The following is a 21,058-nucleotide window of genomic DNA, read 5'->3' as shown; positions in this document are numbered from 1 at the left end:
AAGCAGGCAATAAAAACTGCTTTTGAAGGGACTAGACGTCGACTTAGCAAAGATTTCAAAGCAACTATTATAAATATGTTCAAAGAGACATATATAAAACACTCCACCCAATAAGAGTGAAATATATAGTCTTCTAAAGTGCACATGGAGCATTCTCCAGGATAAACCATATGCTAGGCCACAAAAAAAGCCTCAACAAATTTTAAAAGGATTTACCAAAAAAAGAAAAAAAGTTTTAAAGGAATTTAAATCAGGCAAAGCATGTGTTCGCTGACCACAATCAAATTAAATTTTAAATCAATAAACAAAAGAAATATGGGGAATTCATAAATATGTAGAAATTAAACAACACACTACCAAATAACAGATAAGTTAAAGAAATCACAAGGATATTTAGACAATACTATTGAAAACAAAAGCACAACACAGCAAAACTATTTTTTTTTAAGTCAGCAGCAATTGTTCAATAACATAGCAAACTTAAGGGATGGAGCTAAAGCAGTACTTAAAGGGAAATTTGTATCTTTATTAAAAAATAAAAAAGATCTCAAGTCAATGATATCACCTTCTAAGGAAACGGAAAAAAGAAAAGCAAGCTAAACCTAAAACAAGCAGAAGGAAGGAAATGATACAGATTATGAGGCAGGAAAATAAGGTCTGGAGGCAGGGAACATAAGACCAGTTCACACTTCAGCTATGACAGGAAATATCCTCTCCATTGGGCTTATGCTGTAAATGACTTTGTAACTTTACTTCAAACTCTGCATTTACATAGGGTGTACCCCAAGTAACCAATGGAATCCTCTAGGGGGTATTGAAACTCCCAAAAATTCTATAACAGGGCCTTTCAGCCCCTATGCTTGGGCCACTCCCACACTGTGGAGTGTATTTTCATTGCAGTAAAACCCTTCATTCCTTCCTTGCTTTGTTTGTGCGTTTTGTCCAATTCATTGTTCAAGACGCCAAGAACCTGGATACCCTCCACTGTTAACAATTAGTGCAGAAATAAATGAAATAGAGAATAGACAACAATAGAGAAAAATCAATAAAACTAAAAGTTGGTTCTTCAAAAAGATCAATAACATTGACAAACCTTAGTGAGACTGACCAAGAAAAAAAAGGGACTATTACTACCAAACTTTCAGGAGAAAAAAAAATAAAGAAGTACTACAAACAACTTTAGGTCAACAAATTAGATATATTAGATGAAATGAATTTCATGAAATAAATTTGTTTCAGGAAATGAAACAAATTCCAAGAAAGACACAACTACCAAGACACAAACTACTCAAGAAGAAACAAAAAACTTGAATACAACTATAGCAAGGAAAAATATTGAAATTAGTAATTTTAAAACTTCCTGCAAAGAAAAGCCCAGGCCCAGATGGCTTCAGTGATGGATTCTATCAAACATTTGAAGAATTAAAATCAATCCTTCACAGACTCTTCTAAAACACAGAGGAGGAGACAATACTTTCTAATTCCTCTTATGAGGCCAAACTTATACCAAAACCAGACAAAGATATCACAACAAAAGAAAACCATAGACCAATAGCTCTTATGAATATAGATGCAAAAATCCTCAAAAAATACTACCAAATGGAAGCCAGCAACATAGAAGGTGGATTATACATCATGACCGAGTGGGATTTATCCCAGGAATGTCAGGTTGGTTTAACATCTCTGAAATCAATCAATATAATATACTGTACTAATAGAATAAAGGGAAAGAACACATCATTTCAATGTATTCAGAAAAAGCATTTGACAAAATCCAACACTCTTTCAAAATAAAAACACTCAATAAACTAAGCATAGAAAGAAACTTCCTCAATGTAATAAAAGGCCACTACAAACAAATACACAGCTAACATCATACTTGATGAAAGACTGAATGCTTTCCCCGGTATCATGAACAAGACAAAGATATCTATTCTCTTCACTTTTATTCAACAGTGTACTGGAGGTTCTAGACAAGGCAATTAAGCAAAAAGAAAAAAAGGAAAAGAAAAGGCAGACAGATTGGAAAGGAAGAAGTAAAATTATTCACAGATAACATAATCTTGTATGTGGAAAATCTCAAGAAATCCACTAAAAACCATTAGAACTAATAATTTTATCAAAGTTCACAACACAATGTCAGTATATAAAAGTCAGTTGTATTTCTATACACTAGCAATGAACAATCCAAAATGTAATTAAGAAAACAATTCTATTTACAGTAGCATCAAAAACACCTAGGAATAAATTTAACAAAACAAGAGCAAGACGTGTATACTGGAAGGTAAAAAACATTGTTGAAATTAAAGATCTAAATAAATGGAAAGACGTCTCAAGACAGCCATAGTACCCAAATTGACCTACAGATTCAAGGCAACCCTACCAATATCCCAGCTGCTTTTTGGTAGATATTGACAAATCAATCCTAAAATTCATATGGAAATTCAAGGGACCCAGAATAGCCAAAACAGTCTGGAAAAAGAAGAACAAAGTTGGAGAACTCACACTTCCCAATGTTAAAACTTCCCACAAAGCTACAGTAATCAAAATTGTACGGTACTGACATAAGGATAAACATAGAGATTGTGAAATATAATTAAGAGTCTAGAAATAAACCCTTTTATTATGGTTAACTGATTTTTTGATAAGGGCGTCAAGAAAATTTAATAAGGAAAGTATAGTCTTTTTAAGAAATGGTGCTGGTGGCCGGGCACAGTGGCTCACGCCTGTAATCCCAGCATTTTGGGAGGCCGAGGCAGGCAGATCACCTAAGGTCAGGAGTTTGAGACCAGCCTGGCCAACATGGTGAAACCTCATCTCTACTAAAAATACAAAAATTAGCCAGGCGTGGTAATGCATGCCTGTAATCCAAGCTACTACTCAAGAGGCAAAGGTTGCAGTGAGCTGAGATCGTGCCACTGCACTCCAGCCCGGGTAACAGAGCGAGACTCTGTCTCAAAAAAAAAAAAAAGGAAGAAATAGTGCTGGGATAACTAAATATCCACATAAAACAGAAAGAATTTGGAATCTCACCTCCCACCACACACAAAAATTAACTCAAAATGGATCAGACACCTAAATTTAAGAGCTAAATGTATAAAACTCTTAGAAGAAAACAAAGTAATAGATCTTTATGACTTTGGGTTAGGCAATAGCTTAGATACAACACCAAAAACATGAGCAAACGAAGAGAAAAAATTTGTCATTTTGACTGGGCGTCATCAAAATTAAAAACTGCTGTACTGCAAAGGACACCATCAAGAAAGGGGAAAAGACAACCCACAGAATGGGAGATGGTATTTGCAAATAATATACCTGATAAAGGATTTGTATGTAGAATATATTTGAAAAACCTCCTACAATGCAATAATAAAAAGATAAATAACTCAGTTTTTAAGATGGGCAAAGGATCTGAATAGACAATTCTCCAGAGAAGATCTACAAATACCCAATGAACACATGAAAAGATGCTTGACATCATTAGTCATTAGGGAAATGCAAATCAAAACCACAATGAGATTCCATCTCACGCCCTCTGGGATGGCTATAATCAAAATGATAGACAATAACAAGTGTTAGAGAGGATGTGGAGAAATTGGAACGTTCATCCATTGCTAGCGGAAATGTAAAATGGTGCAGCCACTTGGGAAAACAATTTGGGACTTTCTTAAAATGTTAAACTTTATTTAGAATTAGTTTATGACTCAGCAGTTCCACTCCTAGGTACACAGTTAAGAGAAATAAAAACATACATGCACAGAAAAACTTGTATGTGATGGTTCATAGAAGGATTATTCATAGTAGCCAAAAAGTGGAAACAACCCAAATGTCCATCAACTTATGAATGAATAAATACAATGTGTATATCCATATAATGGAATATTATTCAGCAACAAATAGATGTTCAGTACTGATACATGCTACAACACGGATGAGCCTCCAGAACATTGTGCTGAGTGAAAGAAGCCAGACACAAAACATCACATATGTGTCCATTTCTACAACATGTTCAGAATAGGCAAATCTATAAAGACAGATAGTAGATTGATGGTTGCCTAAGGCTGTTAGGTGGCACAGGGTGGCTACAGAAGGGAATGGGGAATGATGCTAATAGGTATGTAGTTTCTTTTTCAGATGATGAAAACGTTCTAAAATTAGACTGTGGGGCTAGTTGTACAACACTGTGAATATACTAAAAACCACTGAATTATACAGTTTAAATGGGTGAGTTACATGGCATGTGAATTATATCTCAATAAAGCTGTTAAAAATAGTGATGAATTCCAAGAGAATCATGTGGTCTCCTTGTAAAGGTAAAGTCACTTTTTATCTATATATTGTAAGGGACAACACGCACGCTGGTGTCATTGTTGCCACTGCAGTGAACACCCTGATTACCTACCTGTTCCCATTCATGCTTTGTTAAGTGTTCAATAGGAGATCCATTTGTTTTGATTCTTCCATGTGCATTAAAAGTCACACCTACTTTATTGTGCTTCCAGTCAGTGTCATGGTCTCTGTTTGTTTCCGTTGGCGGTATCAGCACAGATTTCATCTATAAAACAAATTCATGCTTTAGTCCAACCCTCTGCTTATTCTGCCGCATACAGAGACTTCAGTCCCAGGTGGGATTCTTTCTATGTTGTGGTGCCACAACCCAATGAAAAACACACGGTCACTTTTTGCATCTCGTCCACCTCCTATATCTCACTCATCCACTGATGTCTGTAAAGTGGGTCTGATACATTGTTGGTACATTTTCCAATTACAGACATTGCCTATAAAGAAAGAGTTTCTGTGTTTCATTAGAGTTTCTCTGTAGGTGTTAAACACATTCTGTGGCATCCACACAGAAAATGGAAGATGCCAAGGTAGGGGCAACTAGTCTCCTATTGAGCCTTTATCTAGCCATAGGATCTTCAGGAGTTCAGAAACACCTCTTAAGAGGGTGGCTGCTGTGCATTTTGTTATGCTTTCCAGAAGAAAAGAGAAAAGGTATATCTGTGTCCAAGAAAGTTCTTAAAGGGGACATAGGTTGAAAACTTCAGAAGCCCTTCAACCTAAATGCATTGTGGTTCTCAGCCTGACTCTGCCAGCCATGGACGATGTTCTCTAATCTTGGCAACAAAACTGCTGTGTTTCTTTGGAAAACAAAATGTCTTTCTGATAGGGCCTCAATTACTAGAATCCCTCTTGTTCCCTTACACAAGCAGAGACTGTAATTTTATACTTGTTTCTTTGTAGCACCACGTCTTTAAACAAAACAATATTAAACAATACTTCTGTTATACTGGTGGCCGTGGTTCAGTGACAGACAAATTCTCTGTGGTAGGCACTTAGTTTCCCTTTTTTTTTTTTTTTGAGACAGAGTCTCGCTCTGTCCCCCAGGCTGGAGTGCAGTGGCGCGATCTCGTCTCACTGCAAGCTCCGCCTCCCGGGTTCACGCCATTCTCCTGCCTCAGCACTAACTACAGGCGCCCGCCACCACGCCTGGCTAATTTTTTCTACTTTTTAGTAGAAACAGGGTTTCACCGTGTTAGCCAGGATGGTCTTGATCTCCTGACCTCGTGATCCGCCCGCCTTGGCCTCCCAAAGTGCTGGGATTACAGGCGTGAGCCACCGCGCCTGGCCAAGCACTTAGTTTCTTTTAAAAACTAGAGTGTGTAGGAAATCTTACCTTTATTTTTCAAAAATGAAATTGAATCTTATTCTGAGGTCCTGTCTCATTGAGCTAGGTAGAAATTCAAGCTCAGCTATTGCTAGCTAGTTCACAGCCTACCTGCCCTGTCTCCTGCCAGCAAATGTTCCCTTTAGGGGCAGAGCAGAATATTCTGGGAGGACCCTCTGGACTTGGGTCCACACAACTCTCTTCTTCTTTTCTCCTTTTTCTTTCTTTCTTTCTTTTTTTTCTTTTTTTTTTTTTTTGTAGAGATGGGGTCTTGCTATGTTACCCAGGCTGGTCTCGAACTTCTGGTCTCAAGTGATCGTCTCACTTCGGCCTCCCAATATGCTGGGACTATAGGCATGCGCCACCGTGCCCAGCCGTGCACAACTCATTTCTGATGAGCTCATTGAGTAAGGCCACACGCTCTCTTAAGTATGTGTGGCTCTGAAGTTTTCAAGGCCACTTGGGATCAAGATACTTTGCCCCAGCCCTCCCTAAGGCACTACACGACCATTTTCCCCCAGGGAGTCTTAGTAACCATCTTTCTGCAAATGCCTTGCTGGGGAGTTTGACAAATAATAAACCAGAATCTTAGTTTTATAAAATCTTCCTTCATTCTTTAGTCCCTCTGCATTGACCCCCCTCAACCTGCCCACCTTACAAAATACCTTAAATGAACCTAGAATAGAGGTTGTCATCAAATTCCCCCAACCCTTCCCCACCCCTGTTAACAATGATACCATCACGACCACAGGTGTAAACCAGGAAGTATGGTCCCTCCTGCCACAGAGGGTTGGGGGGTCCTATGGGGTGGGAAAGTGGAGATTATAAAACTGGACTGGAACAATCTACTTTTATGTCTCATCTGATAGAATTGCAAATGGTTGAACCTATCATTTTCACTATAGTTCAATGATATTTAATACAACAAGTATGTGTTACCAGTTCAACCTCACTCAAGGAAGGGTAGAAGACACAAACAATATACAAGTTGAATTTCTATCTTTAAAGCCAGTCTTAAGAGCAGGTAGAACAGTTATCCCTGAAGGGGGTGAAACTTTAGGTATCCTGAGAAAATTGCTGGCCCACAAACTCTCCCCAGGGTCTGTATTGGTGACTGAAACACAAACCTCAGAACCAAGTATCAGGAAAAAAGAAGAGAGAACTGGAGGAGAGAGCTATATGTTTAGTAGTATACGCCATTTTCTTTTCTTTTTTTTTTTTTTGAGATAGTGTTTCACTGTCACCCAGGCTGGAGTGCAGTGGCTTGATCTTGGCTCACTGCAGCCTCTGCCTCCTGGGTTCAAGTGATCCTCCTGCCTCAGCCTCCCAAGTAGCTGGGATTACAGGTGTGCACCACCATGCCCAGCTATTTTTTTGTATTTTAGTAAGGACAGGGTTTCACCTTTTTGGCCAGGCTGGTCTTGAATTCCTACCCTCAAGTGATCTGCCCACCTCAGCCTCCCAAAAGTGCTAGGATTACAGGCGTGAGCCACCGCACCTGGCCACCATTTTCTTCATATAGGTAATTACATTTAATTCTCCCAAAAATCCAATATGGTAGGTATTTTTATCCTCAGTTTATAAGTGTGGAAACCAAGGATTAGAAAACTTCAGTACGTTGCCCAGTCACCCAGGAAGTGGCAGAGGCAGGATGTTAACCTAGTTCTGTCTGTCTAATGTTAGAGCCTCACAGTCTTTACTATGTTAAGGTGGCTGTCAACTTGGGATCTCCACAGAGCTAGTGAGGGACATCCCAGAGGCATCTTCTCAATATCTCAAAAAGCCCTCGATAGAGCTGGCTGCTCAGGCTAACCTCAGGAAAGCAAAAGTGTTCAATCTGGTCAATTGGAAGAGGCTGTCATGACTGATTAGCACTGTAGTCATAGGGCAGGTGGTGATGAGTGTGGCATTCATGCCCTGTGTTCACCAATATTTGACTGACAAAGACATCATGTTCCCTTGTGCTCTTGGTTAGAATCTAATCCACCCATTATGTTAATAATGACTATTATATCTGGATCAAAATGTCTTATTGGCTTGATTACTCGCTGATATAATGAGAAAGGTACCTTAAACTTAGAGTGGGCTTAAATTTTATTGCAACTGGGTTTTGTTGTGTTTGAGACAAGGTCTCTCTCTGTCATGCAGGCTGGAGTGCAGTGGTGCGATCATAGCTCACTGCAATCTCAAACTCCTGGGTTCCAGCAATCCTTATGCTTCAGCCTCCCAAGTAGCTGGCACCACAGGTGTGCACCACCACACCTGGCTAATTTTTTCTTTTTCTAGAGATGAGGTCTTGCTATGTTGACCAGACTGGTCTCAAACTCCTGGTCCCAAGTGATCTGCCCACCTCAACCTCCCAAAGTGCTGGAATTACAGGGGTGAGCTACCATGCCTGGCTGCAACTGGGATATTTTTTTTTAGAGTAAAAGGAGGTGCTATTAATAATTACAACAGGACAACAGGTGTAAGCCAGGAAGCATTGTCATCAGTTGGTGAGGTGGGGAAGGGTGGTATGTAAAATCACCACAGAATCAGGAGAGGGCTGTAAAAAACTTTCTATTTAGTTTTGTCTTAGGTTTACCCTGCTTTGATCTTAAATCTCTCAAGAGATAGTCAATGAATATTAAGTACTTACTACATCCCAGGTGCTGGGGTTTTATCAACGGACTAGAAAAACAGAGGAAGACAGTAAACAAACAGTACCACAATTTCTTACTGAAATTCAGTAACTGTGATGAAAGATATGTACAAGGGGCTTGACAGTATATAAAAGGGGATCTCATCTGGTCTGGAGGTCAGACTTATTAAACTTTAATTAAAAAGATGGGAGGATACCAGCAACAACATTCTCATTCACATGTGTATAAAGGGTCCAAAAAGTCAAGGTGACACTGGGGTCAACATTTCTGTCTCTATCAGATTAAATTCCAGCTCTAGACCCCACCTGTCCAGGCTGGTTGGAAGTTGATGATCAGTCCTGAGGGGTAACAGTTCAGGTTTCCCACTAGGACCATATAGCATCATCTGGCTCCACTGCTATTACTGGTCTTCAACCCATGTGGCACCCCCTACACCTCTAGCCTGAGGGCTTCCTCTTGGCTTGAGTAGAGGAGGAAGACAACTCCAATGACCCTGCAAGACCCGTTCAAGGAACCCTTCACGAGGCGTGAGATCTTCACAGTCACCACATTGCCACTTGTCTCAGAGGTTCCATACTAGTTCCTGCTCTGCTTGTATTTAACATGATTATTTAAACATTTCAAAAAAAATTTCCAAAAAAAGTATCCTAAGTTATTCGATGTGTATTATGTGGGAAATCATATCAATTCAGAAATAAATTGCGCTTATATAAGTGATTCCACTTATATAAGGTACCTAGAGTGGTGAAATTCATAGACAGAAGGTAGAATGGTGGTTGGTGGTTGCCAGGGGCTGGGAGAGGGGAGAATGGGGAGTTGGTGTTTAATAGGTCCAGAGTTTCGGTCTGGGATGATGGAAAATTCTGTAAATAGATGGTAGTGATGGTGATGGTTGCACAACAATGTGAATATACTTAATACCTCTGAACTATACACTTAAAAATGGTTACAGTGGCAAGTTTTATGTTATGTATATTTTACCACAATATAAATGAATGAATTGAGGTTTTAATTTTAAAAATCAGGATTTTTCACTTTTAGAAACTACATAAAATGCCAACATTTCCTCATTTTTCCACCCTCAACATGAATTTAAAATTTTTTTCCCTATATAGAAGTTACCCACTTAGTTCTTTACCATCCAGTCATAGATTTTTCTTAAAATTTATACTTTTATATACTCGAATAAAATCTATAATCTTTTTAGAGTTACAACCACTAAAACACAAATCAATTCAAAATAATAAATGAAGAGGTATGTATTCCCTTCTAAATCCCTGAGAGAAGATTCATGCCAACATTACTTCTTACTTTGTTCCTCTCTACACGATGGAGTAAATTCAAGTCTGTGGTCTCTGATATCCCACCATGGATGACCAGGATTTCATTGTCAACGATTGTACCGATCGGGAGCCAGGCATAGAGTTCTTCCAAGATTTGTAAGATTCTTTTTCCATGTAGCTGTAAGAGCGAGCTTGAGTAAGTTTTGTTTTTCTGACAGGTTCAGTTTATTGAATAGTCCCCATGTATGGACAAAAAGTAATGATTTTCAGGCCACTCAAAGGAAGTCAGCAAGGAGTCACTAACCAATTAGCATGTATTCATCATGTCTTTTTATTCTGTTTTTTTTTTTTTTTTTTTTTTGAGATGGAGTCTCACTCTGTTGCGCATCAGAGTGCAGTGGCGCCACCTTGGCTCACTGCAACCTCTGCCTCCCAGGTTCAAGCGATTCTCCTGCCTCAGCCTCCCGAGTAGCTGGGATTACAGGTGCGTGCCACCACGACTGGCTAATTTTTGTATTTTCAGTAGAGACAGGGTTTCTCCATGTTGGCCAGGCTGGTCTCGAACTCCTGACCTCAGGAGATCCGCCCACCTTGGCCTCCCAAAGTGCTGGGATTACAGATGTGAGCCACTGTGCCTGGCCCTTTATTCTGTATTTTTGATACTATGACATCTTGGGGCCTTGCTGACTCTGGAGGAGAGACTGTCCCTCCTAGGGCTAGCTAATTCCTAGTCAATGACTTGCCCTTCATATGCAAACCAAGCAACGGAGAGCCCACACGCCAGCTACCTTTTTTATGGAGCTCTCACACTCCTCATCCCGGGGCCAGGTACCAGACAACTAGGGACAACCTCTGTGGCCCAGAGCAGGCTGAATTTATTCAAACTGGTCAGTCCTAAACCAGATTACACTCAGATGCTTCCCTCCACCCTCCCTCTGCCTTTTTTTTTTTTTTTTTTTGAGATGGAGTCTCGCTCTGTTGCCCAGGCTGGAGTGCAGTGGCACGATCTCGGCTCACTGCAACCTACGCCTCCTGGGTTCAAGTATTCTCCTGCCTCAGCCTCCCGAGTAGCTGGGATTACAGGAGCATGCCACCACGCCCAGCTAATTTTTATATTTTTAGTAGAGAGAGGGTTTCACCACGTTGGTCAGGCTGGTTTCGAACTCCTGACCTCAAGTGATCCACCCGCCTCAGCCTCCGAAAGTGCTGGGATTACAGGTGTGAGCCACCGTGCCCAGCCTCCCTCTGCCTTCTGACCAGCTCTGGTGCTTCCCCACGCGGTCTCCCAGGGTGGCTTGTAGTGCCTCCATTTTCTAGAGAATTGTAAATAAAAATCTCTTCCTTCATGACAGTCACTTCTGTGTCTGCATGTTTTACCACACCTAAGTAAAACAAATCCTTGGTACCCTTAAAGCAATGAAATATGTATCTATGCTAAAACTTACACAACTCACAATGAAAAAGTGTGGTTTAATCCAGAAAGAAAATATAACACTCTACTGTGGCCAGGGCTTCCTGCTGTGCTTGTATTTTATTGGCATGCATTCTGACTAGCTGGCCTATTACCTTTCCTAAAGCATCAATCTGGTCTTTCTTGGCTCTTTTTAAGTTTCTCTATAGAAACAGCAAAGTGAATACTAAAAAAAAAAAAAAAAAAAAAAGGATGTCTTACCTTATATTTATGCAAAATTTCTTTCGTGAAGCCATACCTAAAAAAAAAAATGGGATTTAAATGATTTGATTGTTGATAACGCCTACTTCCATGAGTCATGCAAAAAGGGAAGCCCTTGGCATCTCAGTATCATAAGAACTCAAGAAACCAGAGTTCAGTTGGAAGTGTTACTTACCTGAGTCTTTGCTAGGCATGATTGGAAAGCATAAAAGCAACCAACGACATCACCCCTACCCTCAAGGAGCTTATAGTATAGCTGGGGAAAGAAGATAGATTTCTATGAAACAATTATAAGACAACTTAAGAAATATGTGGCAGGCACAGGTTGTGTAAACGCTACAAGTATGCACAGAAGCATGCTGTGGTAGCTGGGGGAAGCTGTGTGAGAGAAGACTTTTCATTTAGATAGAATTTCTCAGACATCCTATACAGTAAATGATTGGAGAAAAGAAAAGACTGAACAAAGAAAAGACTTGTTATGCTCTCTCTGATATAGGTCCCATAATGGTATTGAGGGTTTTAATAGAAAGTGTCAGGAATCTTAATGCCTGAATAGCAGTAGTGAAGGCAGATTCAATGACGACAATATTTCTGTTACTTTTCCTTGCTTTAGGATAGCAGTACGTGCCCTTAATATCCAACACTGTGAAGATGAAATGCAATACACTCACTCTGGCTTTCCATGGAAATCATGTCACATCAGGCTTCTACAGTGTAACGTTATGTTTTCTGAGATGAATTCCATCCTGTACTCAGCAAAGGTGTCCATTCTATTTAATCCAACAGATGCCTTGCAATCCTCACCTTTCTCGCCCTCTCTGAAACACTAAATACAGCTGACTCTACCATCCTTCTAGAAAACTTTTCTTTCCTTGGATTCTGTGACCATAAACTCTCTTGGTTTTCTCCTCCTGGCTCTTCTGAGCCTCTTTTGCAAGCTCTCCTCTACCTCACCTTAAATGTGGCAGTTCCTTCACATTCCATCCTAGGCTCTCTTCTCCCCTCACTTTCTCCTTTGGGAATCTCATCCCTGCCTGGGCTTTCAGTTATTATCTAGTGTTAATACCACAGGATGATGTTCCAGGCCACACTTCATTTATGATCTCTGGACACGTATGTACACTCAACTGCCTACTCAATAGTACCTCAAATCAGCTTACCCAAAACTGAACTCATCATTCCCCCTCATCCCAACCTCTCTCCTCTTTCCACATTCCCAATATCAGTGAATGATGCCGCTGTACCCCCAAACTCAAGCTGGGAATCTGGAGGTCATCCTTGATTCCCTCCCCCCACCCACCTTTTTTTTTCTTTTGAGACAGAGTCTTGCTCTGTCGCCCAGGCTAGAGTGCAGTGGCGCGATCTCAGCTTACTGCAAGCTCCGCCTCCTGGGTTCATGCCATTCTCCTGCCTCAGCCTCCCGAGTAGCTGGGACTACAGGCGCCCGCCACTATGCCCGGCTAATTTTTTTGTATTTTTTAGTAGAGACGCGGTTTCACCGTGTTAGCCAGGATGGTCTCAATCTCCTGACCTCATGATCCGCCCGCCTCGGCCTCCCAAAGTGCTGGGATTACAGGCGCGAGCTACCATGCCCGGCCGATTCCCTCCTCTTTCAGCTCCCCCATATCCAGTTACTGAGCCTTAAATCATCATTGCCTAAACTCCTCTTGAATCTATTTCTTTGCATCTCTATCACCACCACCCTAGTCTAAATGAGAACCCATTATCTATCCCTTTAACCTTCAACTACTTCCTAATTGACGAGCGTGTATTTACTCTTGCCTCTCTCCAACTCTCTCCTCCTACTGCATTTTAAAACGCAAATTTTATGACATTATTCGGTGACATTGTGTTGTTCCTGGAAGTCCGTCCAAATTCCTTTGAACCATCCAATCATTTCTTATGTCTCCAGCCCTATCAGGCACCACCCTGTCCCTCAGTCTACGCTCCTGTCCTCCTGAACTTCTTTCACATCTAAACAGTCTTGTCCTGAGCTCTGCATAAGTTGTCCCCTCACTGTGGAACACTGTTTCCCAATCCCCTCTATGGCTCTTTCTTGATTGCCTAATTCATTCTTCAGCTCTCAGGCTAAAGCCATATTTCTATGGGGGAACCTTCCATCATCCCTCAGACAAGGTTGGATTCCCCCTTTACAAACTCATCACACTTGAAAAACCTGCTCAACATGCGTCTTCCCTGCTAGATGTAAGCTCTATGAGGGCAGGGGCCATGTCTCCTTCATTAACCATTATAGACACTAGATAAATACAATAGGCAATAAGGATAAACAGCATGCCTAAATAAAAGTATCAAGCTATATTATATATAATGGGCCTCTGATAATAGTCCTGGGATTTTTTTCCTTCATAGTTTTAGCATTTGCTTCCATGCCTTGAGAATTAGAATTGAAACTCTGTGCTCAAGCCAGGCGCCAAAACTACCCCAAAGACAAAACTCATCAGTTGCTGAGCTTTGATCAAGGTATCCAAAAGCCCAGGACCAAAAGTATGAGACATGCCATATCTTCCACTGTCCTAGAGCAAACTGATTTCTGTTTTTCATAAAACAAGAGATTTTTTAAAAGAAGAAGAAAAAAAGAAGGGAAAAGGGAACATTTGTCACCTACTGTGCCTTCCAGCAAAGATTCTTAAACCATCTAACCAATCTTTATTCCTCAAGTTTCTGGTGAGTTAGATAGTTGAAATGCTGTGTTCGTAAATATGTTTATGAGCAACAATGCCAGAAGCAATTATCATGTCATAAAACAATACACGCATCGGTGAAAAACATGGAACTAGTTTCTGAGACAACATCTGAGGCAAGCCAAGAGTAGCAACAGAACGATTCCATCCAAATCTGTTCGAAGAACCTGCCACACCGCCAAACCCGGCCTCACATACCTACCCAACACACAGTTTAGCCTGTGAAGGTCGGGCATGGGAGCAAGAGAAAGAACATAATAGAAGGGAGAAGAACGGACAGAACTGGAAGAAAAGATAGGAAGGGAGTTTCAGGGCAACTGATACTCAGCAGAATAATGGGGGCAGTGAAAGGGGTAAGAATTGAAGTCCTCCTTGAGATCCCCCTCATGCCTCTTCCAATACACTCACTTCTGTCTCTGTTAGGAACTAAATATGGCAGCATTTTCCAGAGTGCAAAACTTTTAAAAGAGAAAATCTAAAGGCCTGGGTTACCTCAGATTCATCATAAAATCTTCATGGTTCCCTCTGTTCAAGTGCAGGTCATTGGGGTAGACAAGAAAACTCACACACAGGATCATTAGGATCTCTATGGAATTCCTTCCTCGATCTACAAAGTCACCATTAAAAACATACGGGTTCCTCTCTGAAGGGAGACCATTCTGTGGAAGGAGGAGAAGGGAAAAAACAAGGAATTAAAAGAATATACTTTTAAAGTCAGGCTGTGTGCATAACATCCCTGTCAATATGGAAAAAAGAGGCTGAGTCAGGTTCTTCCACCGGGAAAAATCTGCTCTCTCTCTTGAGCCAGTTTTACTCTTCCAGGGCAGGCATCTCCTGCAAAGGCCCTGAAAGTGACAAATCTGCTTGGGAATGGAAGATTCCAGGGAGGATGGGGCGGTGCTAATTCTACCCACCACCTACTATGAGTTTCCTCTGAAAGGAGCTGATATTTGTCCTATCAAACATGGCTATTCTGACCTCTTCCTTCTCTTCTGAAAAGAGGGAAACTTCTACCCAAGGAAGACCCCCAAACTAAGAGCCAGAACTCCTTTATTCTAAGGGGTCCTATGGTCAGCTCCTTGGGGCTGTGATTCCCCCAATTTGCAAAATGGGGATGGCACTACATCCCTCCCCAGATCACCTGGGAAAATGGAAATGAAAGTACTCAGTCAAGTGAAGGGTGCTATGTGATGTGACTGAACAGGTCGGATGTACTGCCAGCGAGCAACTACACCAGGTGTGCAGAGCCCGGGTATATTCTCAGTGATCACTGACTGGGCCATATCAGTTTTTAAGTATTTTTAATATCACTCTTGAGTATGAGATAATACTTTTAAACACAGTGTTAGCATGAAAAGCAGCAGAGATCAGAACAAAGGCCTGGTCTTTAAAATAGCTATTAATTCATTTAGTCCTATACTATAAAACTCTAAGACAAAACAAACACATGTAACATGGTTACATTTTCTCGATGTCATGTTTGATAGGGAGATGGCTATTTCCCTACTGCATGGCTTCTACTGCATAATAAAACAAATTCAAATGTTTTAAAAATATATTACAAAGAGACAAATTTAACTACTCATATATAAAAATGCATGTCCTCCTTCAAAAAGGTTACCTTCGCCAGGCATGGTGGCTCATACCTTTAATCCCAGCACTTTGGGAGGCTGAGGCTGGCAGATCACTCGAGGTCAGGAGTTTGAGACTAGCCTGGCCAACGTGACGAAACCCCATCTCTACTAAAAATACAAAAATTAGCCAGGCATGGTGGTGTGCACCTATAATCCCAGCTACTCAGGTGGTTGAGGCAGGAGAATTGCTTGAACCCGGGAGGCAGAGGTTGCAATGAACCAAGATGGCACCACTGCACTCCAGCCTGGGCAACAGAGAAAGACTATGTCTGAAAAAAAAAAAAAAAAAAAAAAAAAAAGAAAAAGAAAAGACCAACCTGGCTAACACGGTGAAATCCCGTCTCCACTAAAAATACAAAAAAAAATTCTCCGGGCATGGTGGCGGGCGCCTGTAGTCCCAGCTACTCGGGAGGCTGAGGCAGGAGAATGGAGTGAGCCCAGGAGGCGGAGCTTGCAGTGAGCTCAGATCGCACCACTGCACTCCAGCCTGGGCAACAGAGCGAGACTCCGTCTCAAAAAGAAAAGAAAAGAAAAGAAAAACAAAATGGCTACCTTCAGGAAATAATACACATATTCTAGTCATATTAATCTTTTTCAAATGATTTTCAAATTCCTCTTTTGTTAGATTTCCGACTACATTTAAAAATCTTATTACTTTAAACTCAATATCTTATTATGTATATACATTTTAAATTGCTCATATCAGTATAATAGAAATAATTGAAAAAACATAATACGGGTTACAGCATATAATTTAGGGATTCTAGAAATCATTTATACAATGTAACATGTTCTGAAGGCAATTGCAAACAAACAAATAAACAAGCAATGGCATAGTATGATAAGAAGGTGAATTCTCTGGTCTAGGTCCATTCATTACCCATGTGTCCTTGGGCAAGTTATGTAACCTTTATGAGCTGTAGTTTTCTCATCTGTCAAGTGAGGATGATAACTTCCACTTACCACACACAGCTATTTTGGAACTCAAATGAGACCATGTGTATAAAATTGCATTAAAATGGTAAAGCAACATACAAATTAAGAGACTGATTTTATTATGACCACGTTATTTCTAATTCTAAGATTCCAATATTTTCTTTTCTTTTTTTTTTTTTTCGAGACGGAGTTTCACTCTTGTTGCCCAGGCTGGAGTGCAATGGCAGGATCTCAGCTCACCGCAACCTCCGCCTCCCGGGTTCAAGTGATTCTCCTGCTTCAGCCTCCCCAGTAGCTGGGATTACAGGCACCTGCCACCACGCCTGACTAATTTTGTATTTTAAGTAGAGATGGGGTTTCACCATGTTGGTCAGGCTGGTCTTGAACTCCCGACCTCAGGTGATCCGCCTACCTCAGCCTCCCAAAGTGTTGTGATTACAGGCATGAGCCACTGCACATGGCCCCAGTATTTTCTTATGTATTAATTCATATAACCTTATTCACACCGGGCTTAGTGTAAACCAGTTGCAAAAATAGAGGCTATTGTCTATCAAAACGTAAAAAAGGCTGGGCACGATGGTTCACAACAGTAATCCTAACACTTTGGGAAGCCGAGGTGGACGGATCGCTTGAGCCCAGAAGTTCAAGATCAGATTTAGAAACATGGCAAAACCCCTTCTCTACAAAAAGTACAAAAAAATTAGCCGGGTGTGATGGTGCACACCTGTAGTCGCAGCTACTCAAGAGGCTGAGGTGGGAGGATCGCCTGAGGCCTGGGAGGTCGAGGTGCAGTGGAGCTGAGATCACACCGCTGTATTCCAGCCTGGGTGACACAGTGAGACCCTGTCTAAAACAAACAAACAAACAAACAAACTACAAAGAAAGGGGGAAGGATTCTGCATCTCTGATCTCTGTTACCTTTCCTTCCCCCAGCCTTCAGCTGTCTAGGGTGAGTAAGCTGGAGGAACCTGAGGACTGTTGAAGGCTATAGACTCTGTTGGGATGTCCAGGTCTGAAGGGGGCTAGACGAGCAGCGGCAGGGAGCCCTGGGGTGAAAACATAGAAGAACTAGGCCTGAGGGGACGGTGGACACTTGATTAAGGGGGTGGCTCTGCCTCAGAGCGTGTGTGTGATCTTGGTTTGGAGGCAGGGGGAGCTGAAATGTTGGATCCTACTAGAAAAAGTGTAGGAAGATGTCTTCCACATCCTTGAAACGAAAAGAACAGATCACTTGCACTTAGGGGTACCTAGAAACACAGAGACTTCTTTTCACACTCGATGCAGGAGTAGAAACTGTTGTGCCTCCAACTATGGAAAGGCTTAACCTAGCTTAAGCAGAAAATAGAAAATGGAAATAAGCTAGTACCTAAGAGGATCCGGCAACTAGAGAGAGACAGACCAATCAGATCTACTAAAGCAGATAGTCCCCAATAAAACAGGACTGCTGGAGGAAACAGAGAACTAGTTTATTTTTAAAGTAATAAGAAGAGCATACAAGAAAGAACAAAAACTTATTAATTCTTGGCATTAAGAATATACTATTCAAACTTAAAATATCAATGGGTTGGCCGGGCGCAGTGGCTCATGCCTGTAATCCCAACACTTCGGGAGGCTGAGGTAGGTGGATCACTTGAGGTCAGGAGTTCAAGACCAGCCTGGCCAACATGGTGAAACCCCATCTCTACTGAAAATACAAAAAATTAGCCAGGCGTGGTGGCATGCACCTGTAATCCCAGCTACTCGGGAGGGTGAAGCTGAGGCAGGAGAATCACTTGAACCTGGGAGGTGGAGGTTGCAGTGAGCTGAGATTGTGCCAGTGCACTCCAGCCTGGGCAACACAGTGAGACTCTGTCTCAAAAAGAAAAAAAAAATCAATGGGTTAAAGGTAACTAAAAGAAAGAATGGTTGGGAAAATACATTATTGGCCTGAAAGAGCAAGCAGATGACAAATCTCTTACTCTCATCATTTTGAGTAAAATCAAAATGATGAAAATCAGGAAGAATAAATAAGAGACTAGCATTCAAAGCCAAGAGACTTAATATGCCAATAATAAGCATTTCAAAATCAGGAAAGAGGAACAGATGAAGAGGCAATAATTACAAAAATAAGAGAGAACATTTTCTATGGTTAAAAAAAAGACTTCATTTTGAAGCTTGAAACACGACTTCTACACACAATTGATGGGGACAAAATCCCTACTACCTGGTAAAAAGATTAGAAGAGGCCAAAGAGAAAGAACAAGTTACAAAAGGAAAAGAATCAGCCTAGCATCAGACTTCTCATCTATAGTTGTGGAGGCAGGAGATGGTAGAATAAAATTTACAAATTAAAGAGGAAAAAGGACTTTGAACCAAGATTTCTACAGTGGCCAAGACATTAAGTTCTCAGGGTGATAGAAAAATACTTGCAGATGTGTAAGAGATCAACTATCACCAACAACACAAATTCTCAGGGTAACAGACATGCAAATGTGTAGTATTTAATATCACAAAAACAGCAAACATATATCAATTGCTTGTTATGTACCAGGCACAGTTTTAGGTGCTAGGAACACAGAAGTAAACAATACAAAGTCCCTGTATTCAAGCAGCCTGCATTCAGAGAAGATAGCATCCACATGCCCCACTGAGGAAAACACTCAACAAAACACTCTAACTAAATAACCATACTAACATTTAAAAGTCCCTGGCCAGACGCGGTGGCTCATGCCTAGAATCCCAGCACTTTGGGAGGCCGAGGTGGGCAGATCACCTGAGGTTGGGAGTTCGAGACCAGCCTGACCAACATGGAGAAACCCTGTTTCTACTAAAAATACAAAATTAGCCAGGCATGGTGGCACATGCCTGTAATCCCAGCTACTTGGGAGGCTGAGGCAGGAGAATCACTTGAACCCGGGAGGCGGAGGTTGCGGTAAGCCAAGATTATGCCATTGCACTCCAGCCTGGGCAACAAGAGTGAAACTCCGTCTCAAAAAAAAAAATAAAAAATAAAAAATAAAAGTCCTCAAGTCAGGGAAAGATCAAGAAGAAAGAATACAGATGTGAACAATGAATCGTGAAATATATAATTATATATAAATCAATATGACAATATGAAACTTGCATTTAAGTATTAAGCAAGGATTCCAGAAGTAGAAGAGACATGATATGAAGGAAAACCTAATAATGGTCAAGAACTAAAACTATGGTATGAGCAATAGCTAGGATTTACAGGGGAGGTGAGAGGAGAAAAATAAAATGCTCTAGAAATCTTAACTGAATGGGAGACATGGAGTATGTAAACAGTTATCTTATTGAGAGAGAGAGAAGGGATCGCAGTGGAAGAATAAAGTTATAGCTATTTGAGAAATACACACATACACATTATTTGCTAGAAATGTCAGAAGTGGGAAGGTAACCACTACTGAATGGAAAAGCTGAGTAAAAATTCCAAATAAAACAATAAAAAATAAAACTTTACCAGAACAGCAAAAAGAAAAGGAAAAGGGTGAAACAAAGTGAAATAGCAAAGTAGAAGAAAAAATTTCAAATACATCTGTTGTTATACTAAGTGTGAATGGGGTAAATTCTCTCATTAAAATACCAAGATTACCAGGCTGTGTTAAAATACAAAACCCAGGTATATATTGTTCATGAGAAATATACATTAAAAAGTAGGTAAGAGAAGGTTGAAAACGAGGTAGATGCAACAAAAAGAAAGCAAGAATGGAAATATTAATACGGGGCAAAGTAGAGTTTAAGATTAAAGTCCTAAACAGGATCACAAAGCAACATTATGTCATAATAAAAGTCACTTTATGAAAAAAATACAACTCATGAACTTATAGTCAATAAACAAAAGAACACATTTTTGCTTCATATATTTAACTACTAAATGCAAGAAGAAATTGTTTAAAAATACACAGTGTGTTATTCAGACTGAATTACTGCTTTAAAATAATGTCCATAAATTCTTTGGCACTCTGTTTACAAGGTGAAGCCTAATTTGCCTCCCCTTGAGTACAGGCAAGACTTACTGACTTGCTTCTCATGAAGAGAAAAAGAAAGCAAAAGTGATGATGTACAACTTTGGAGACTAAGTCATAAAAGACACTGCAGCTTCCTGCATGCTTTCTTTCTTGGATCACTCACTTTGGGGAAAGCCAGCTGCTCTGTCACAAGAATAATCAGGCAGCCTTGTGGAGAAGCCCATGTGGCTGTTCTGCCAACAGTCAGTGAGGAACTGAAATGCTGTGTCTACAGCCACATGAATGAACCATCTTGGAAATGGGTCCCTCAGCCCCAATCAACTTTTCAGATGACTGCAGCCCTGGCCAATAGTTTGACTGCTACCTCATGAGAGATCCTGAGCCAGAATCCATCCATCTAAGCTTGACCCAAATTTCTGACCCACAGAAACTGTGAGATACTAAATGTTTATAGTGTTAAGTCATTAAGTATTCAGGTAATTTGTTGCACAGCAACATAATATACATATTTAGGTACATATAATAGAAAAATATGGGAAAATTGAATATACAA

The 21,058-nt window shown here is 40.7% G+C and overlaps 1 protein-coding gene across 9 annotated transcripts in view; it reads right to left on the bottom strand.

Annotated features, from left to right (window-relative positions):
* PPEF1 (protein phosphatase with EF-hand domain 1) overlaps window positions 1-21,058 on the bottom strand; it is a 150,796-nt gene that overhangs the window by 34,044 nt on the left and 95,694 nt on the right. For all 9 annotated transcript variants that reach the window (XM_054472363.2, XM_054472358.2, XM_063660913.1 and 6 more), the window contains 4 exons: window positions 14,460-14,626; window positions 11,266-11,302; window positions 9,622-9,771; window positions 4,403-4,555 (listed from right to left, as the gene is read on the bottom strand). In XM_054472363.2, coding sequence (XP_054328338.1) covers window positions 4,403-4,555; window positions 9,622-9,771; window positions 11,266-11,302; window positions 14,460-14,626 — 507 coding nt within the window. The remainder of the gene's footprint in view (window positions 1-4,402; window positions 4,556-9,621; window positions 9,772-11,265; window positions 11,303-14,459; window positions 14,627-21,058) is intronic.

Source organism: Pongo pygmaeus, chromosome X, assembly GCF_028885625.2.
Source record: "Pongo pygmaeus isolate AG05252 chromosome X, NHGRI_mPonPyg2-v2.0_pri, whole genome shotgun sequence".
NCBI classification, from domain to species: domain Eukaryota; kingdom Metazoa; phylum Chordata; class Mammalia; order Primates; family Hominidae; genus Pongo; species Pongo pygmaeus.
The sequence above is the reverse complement of the archived record's forward strand: the minus strand, read 5'-3'. Positions and strand labels throughout refer to the sequence as shown.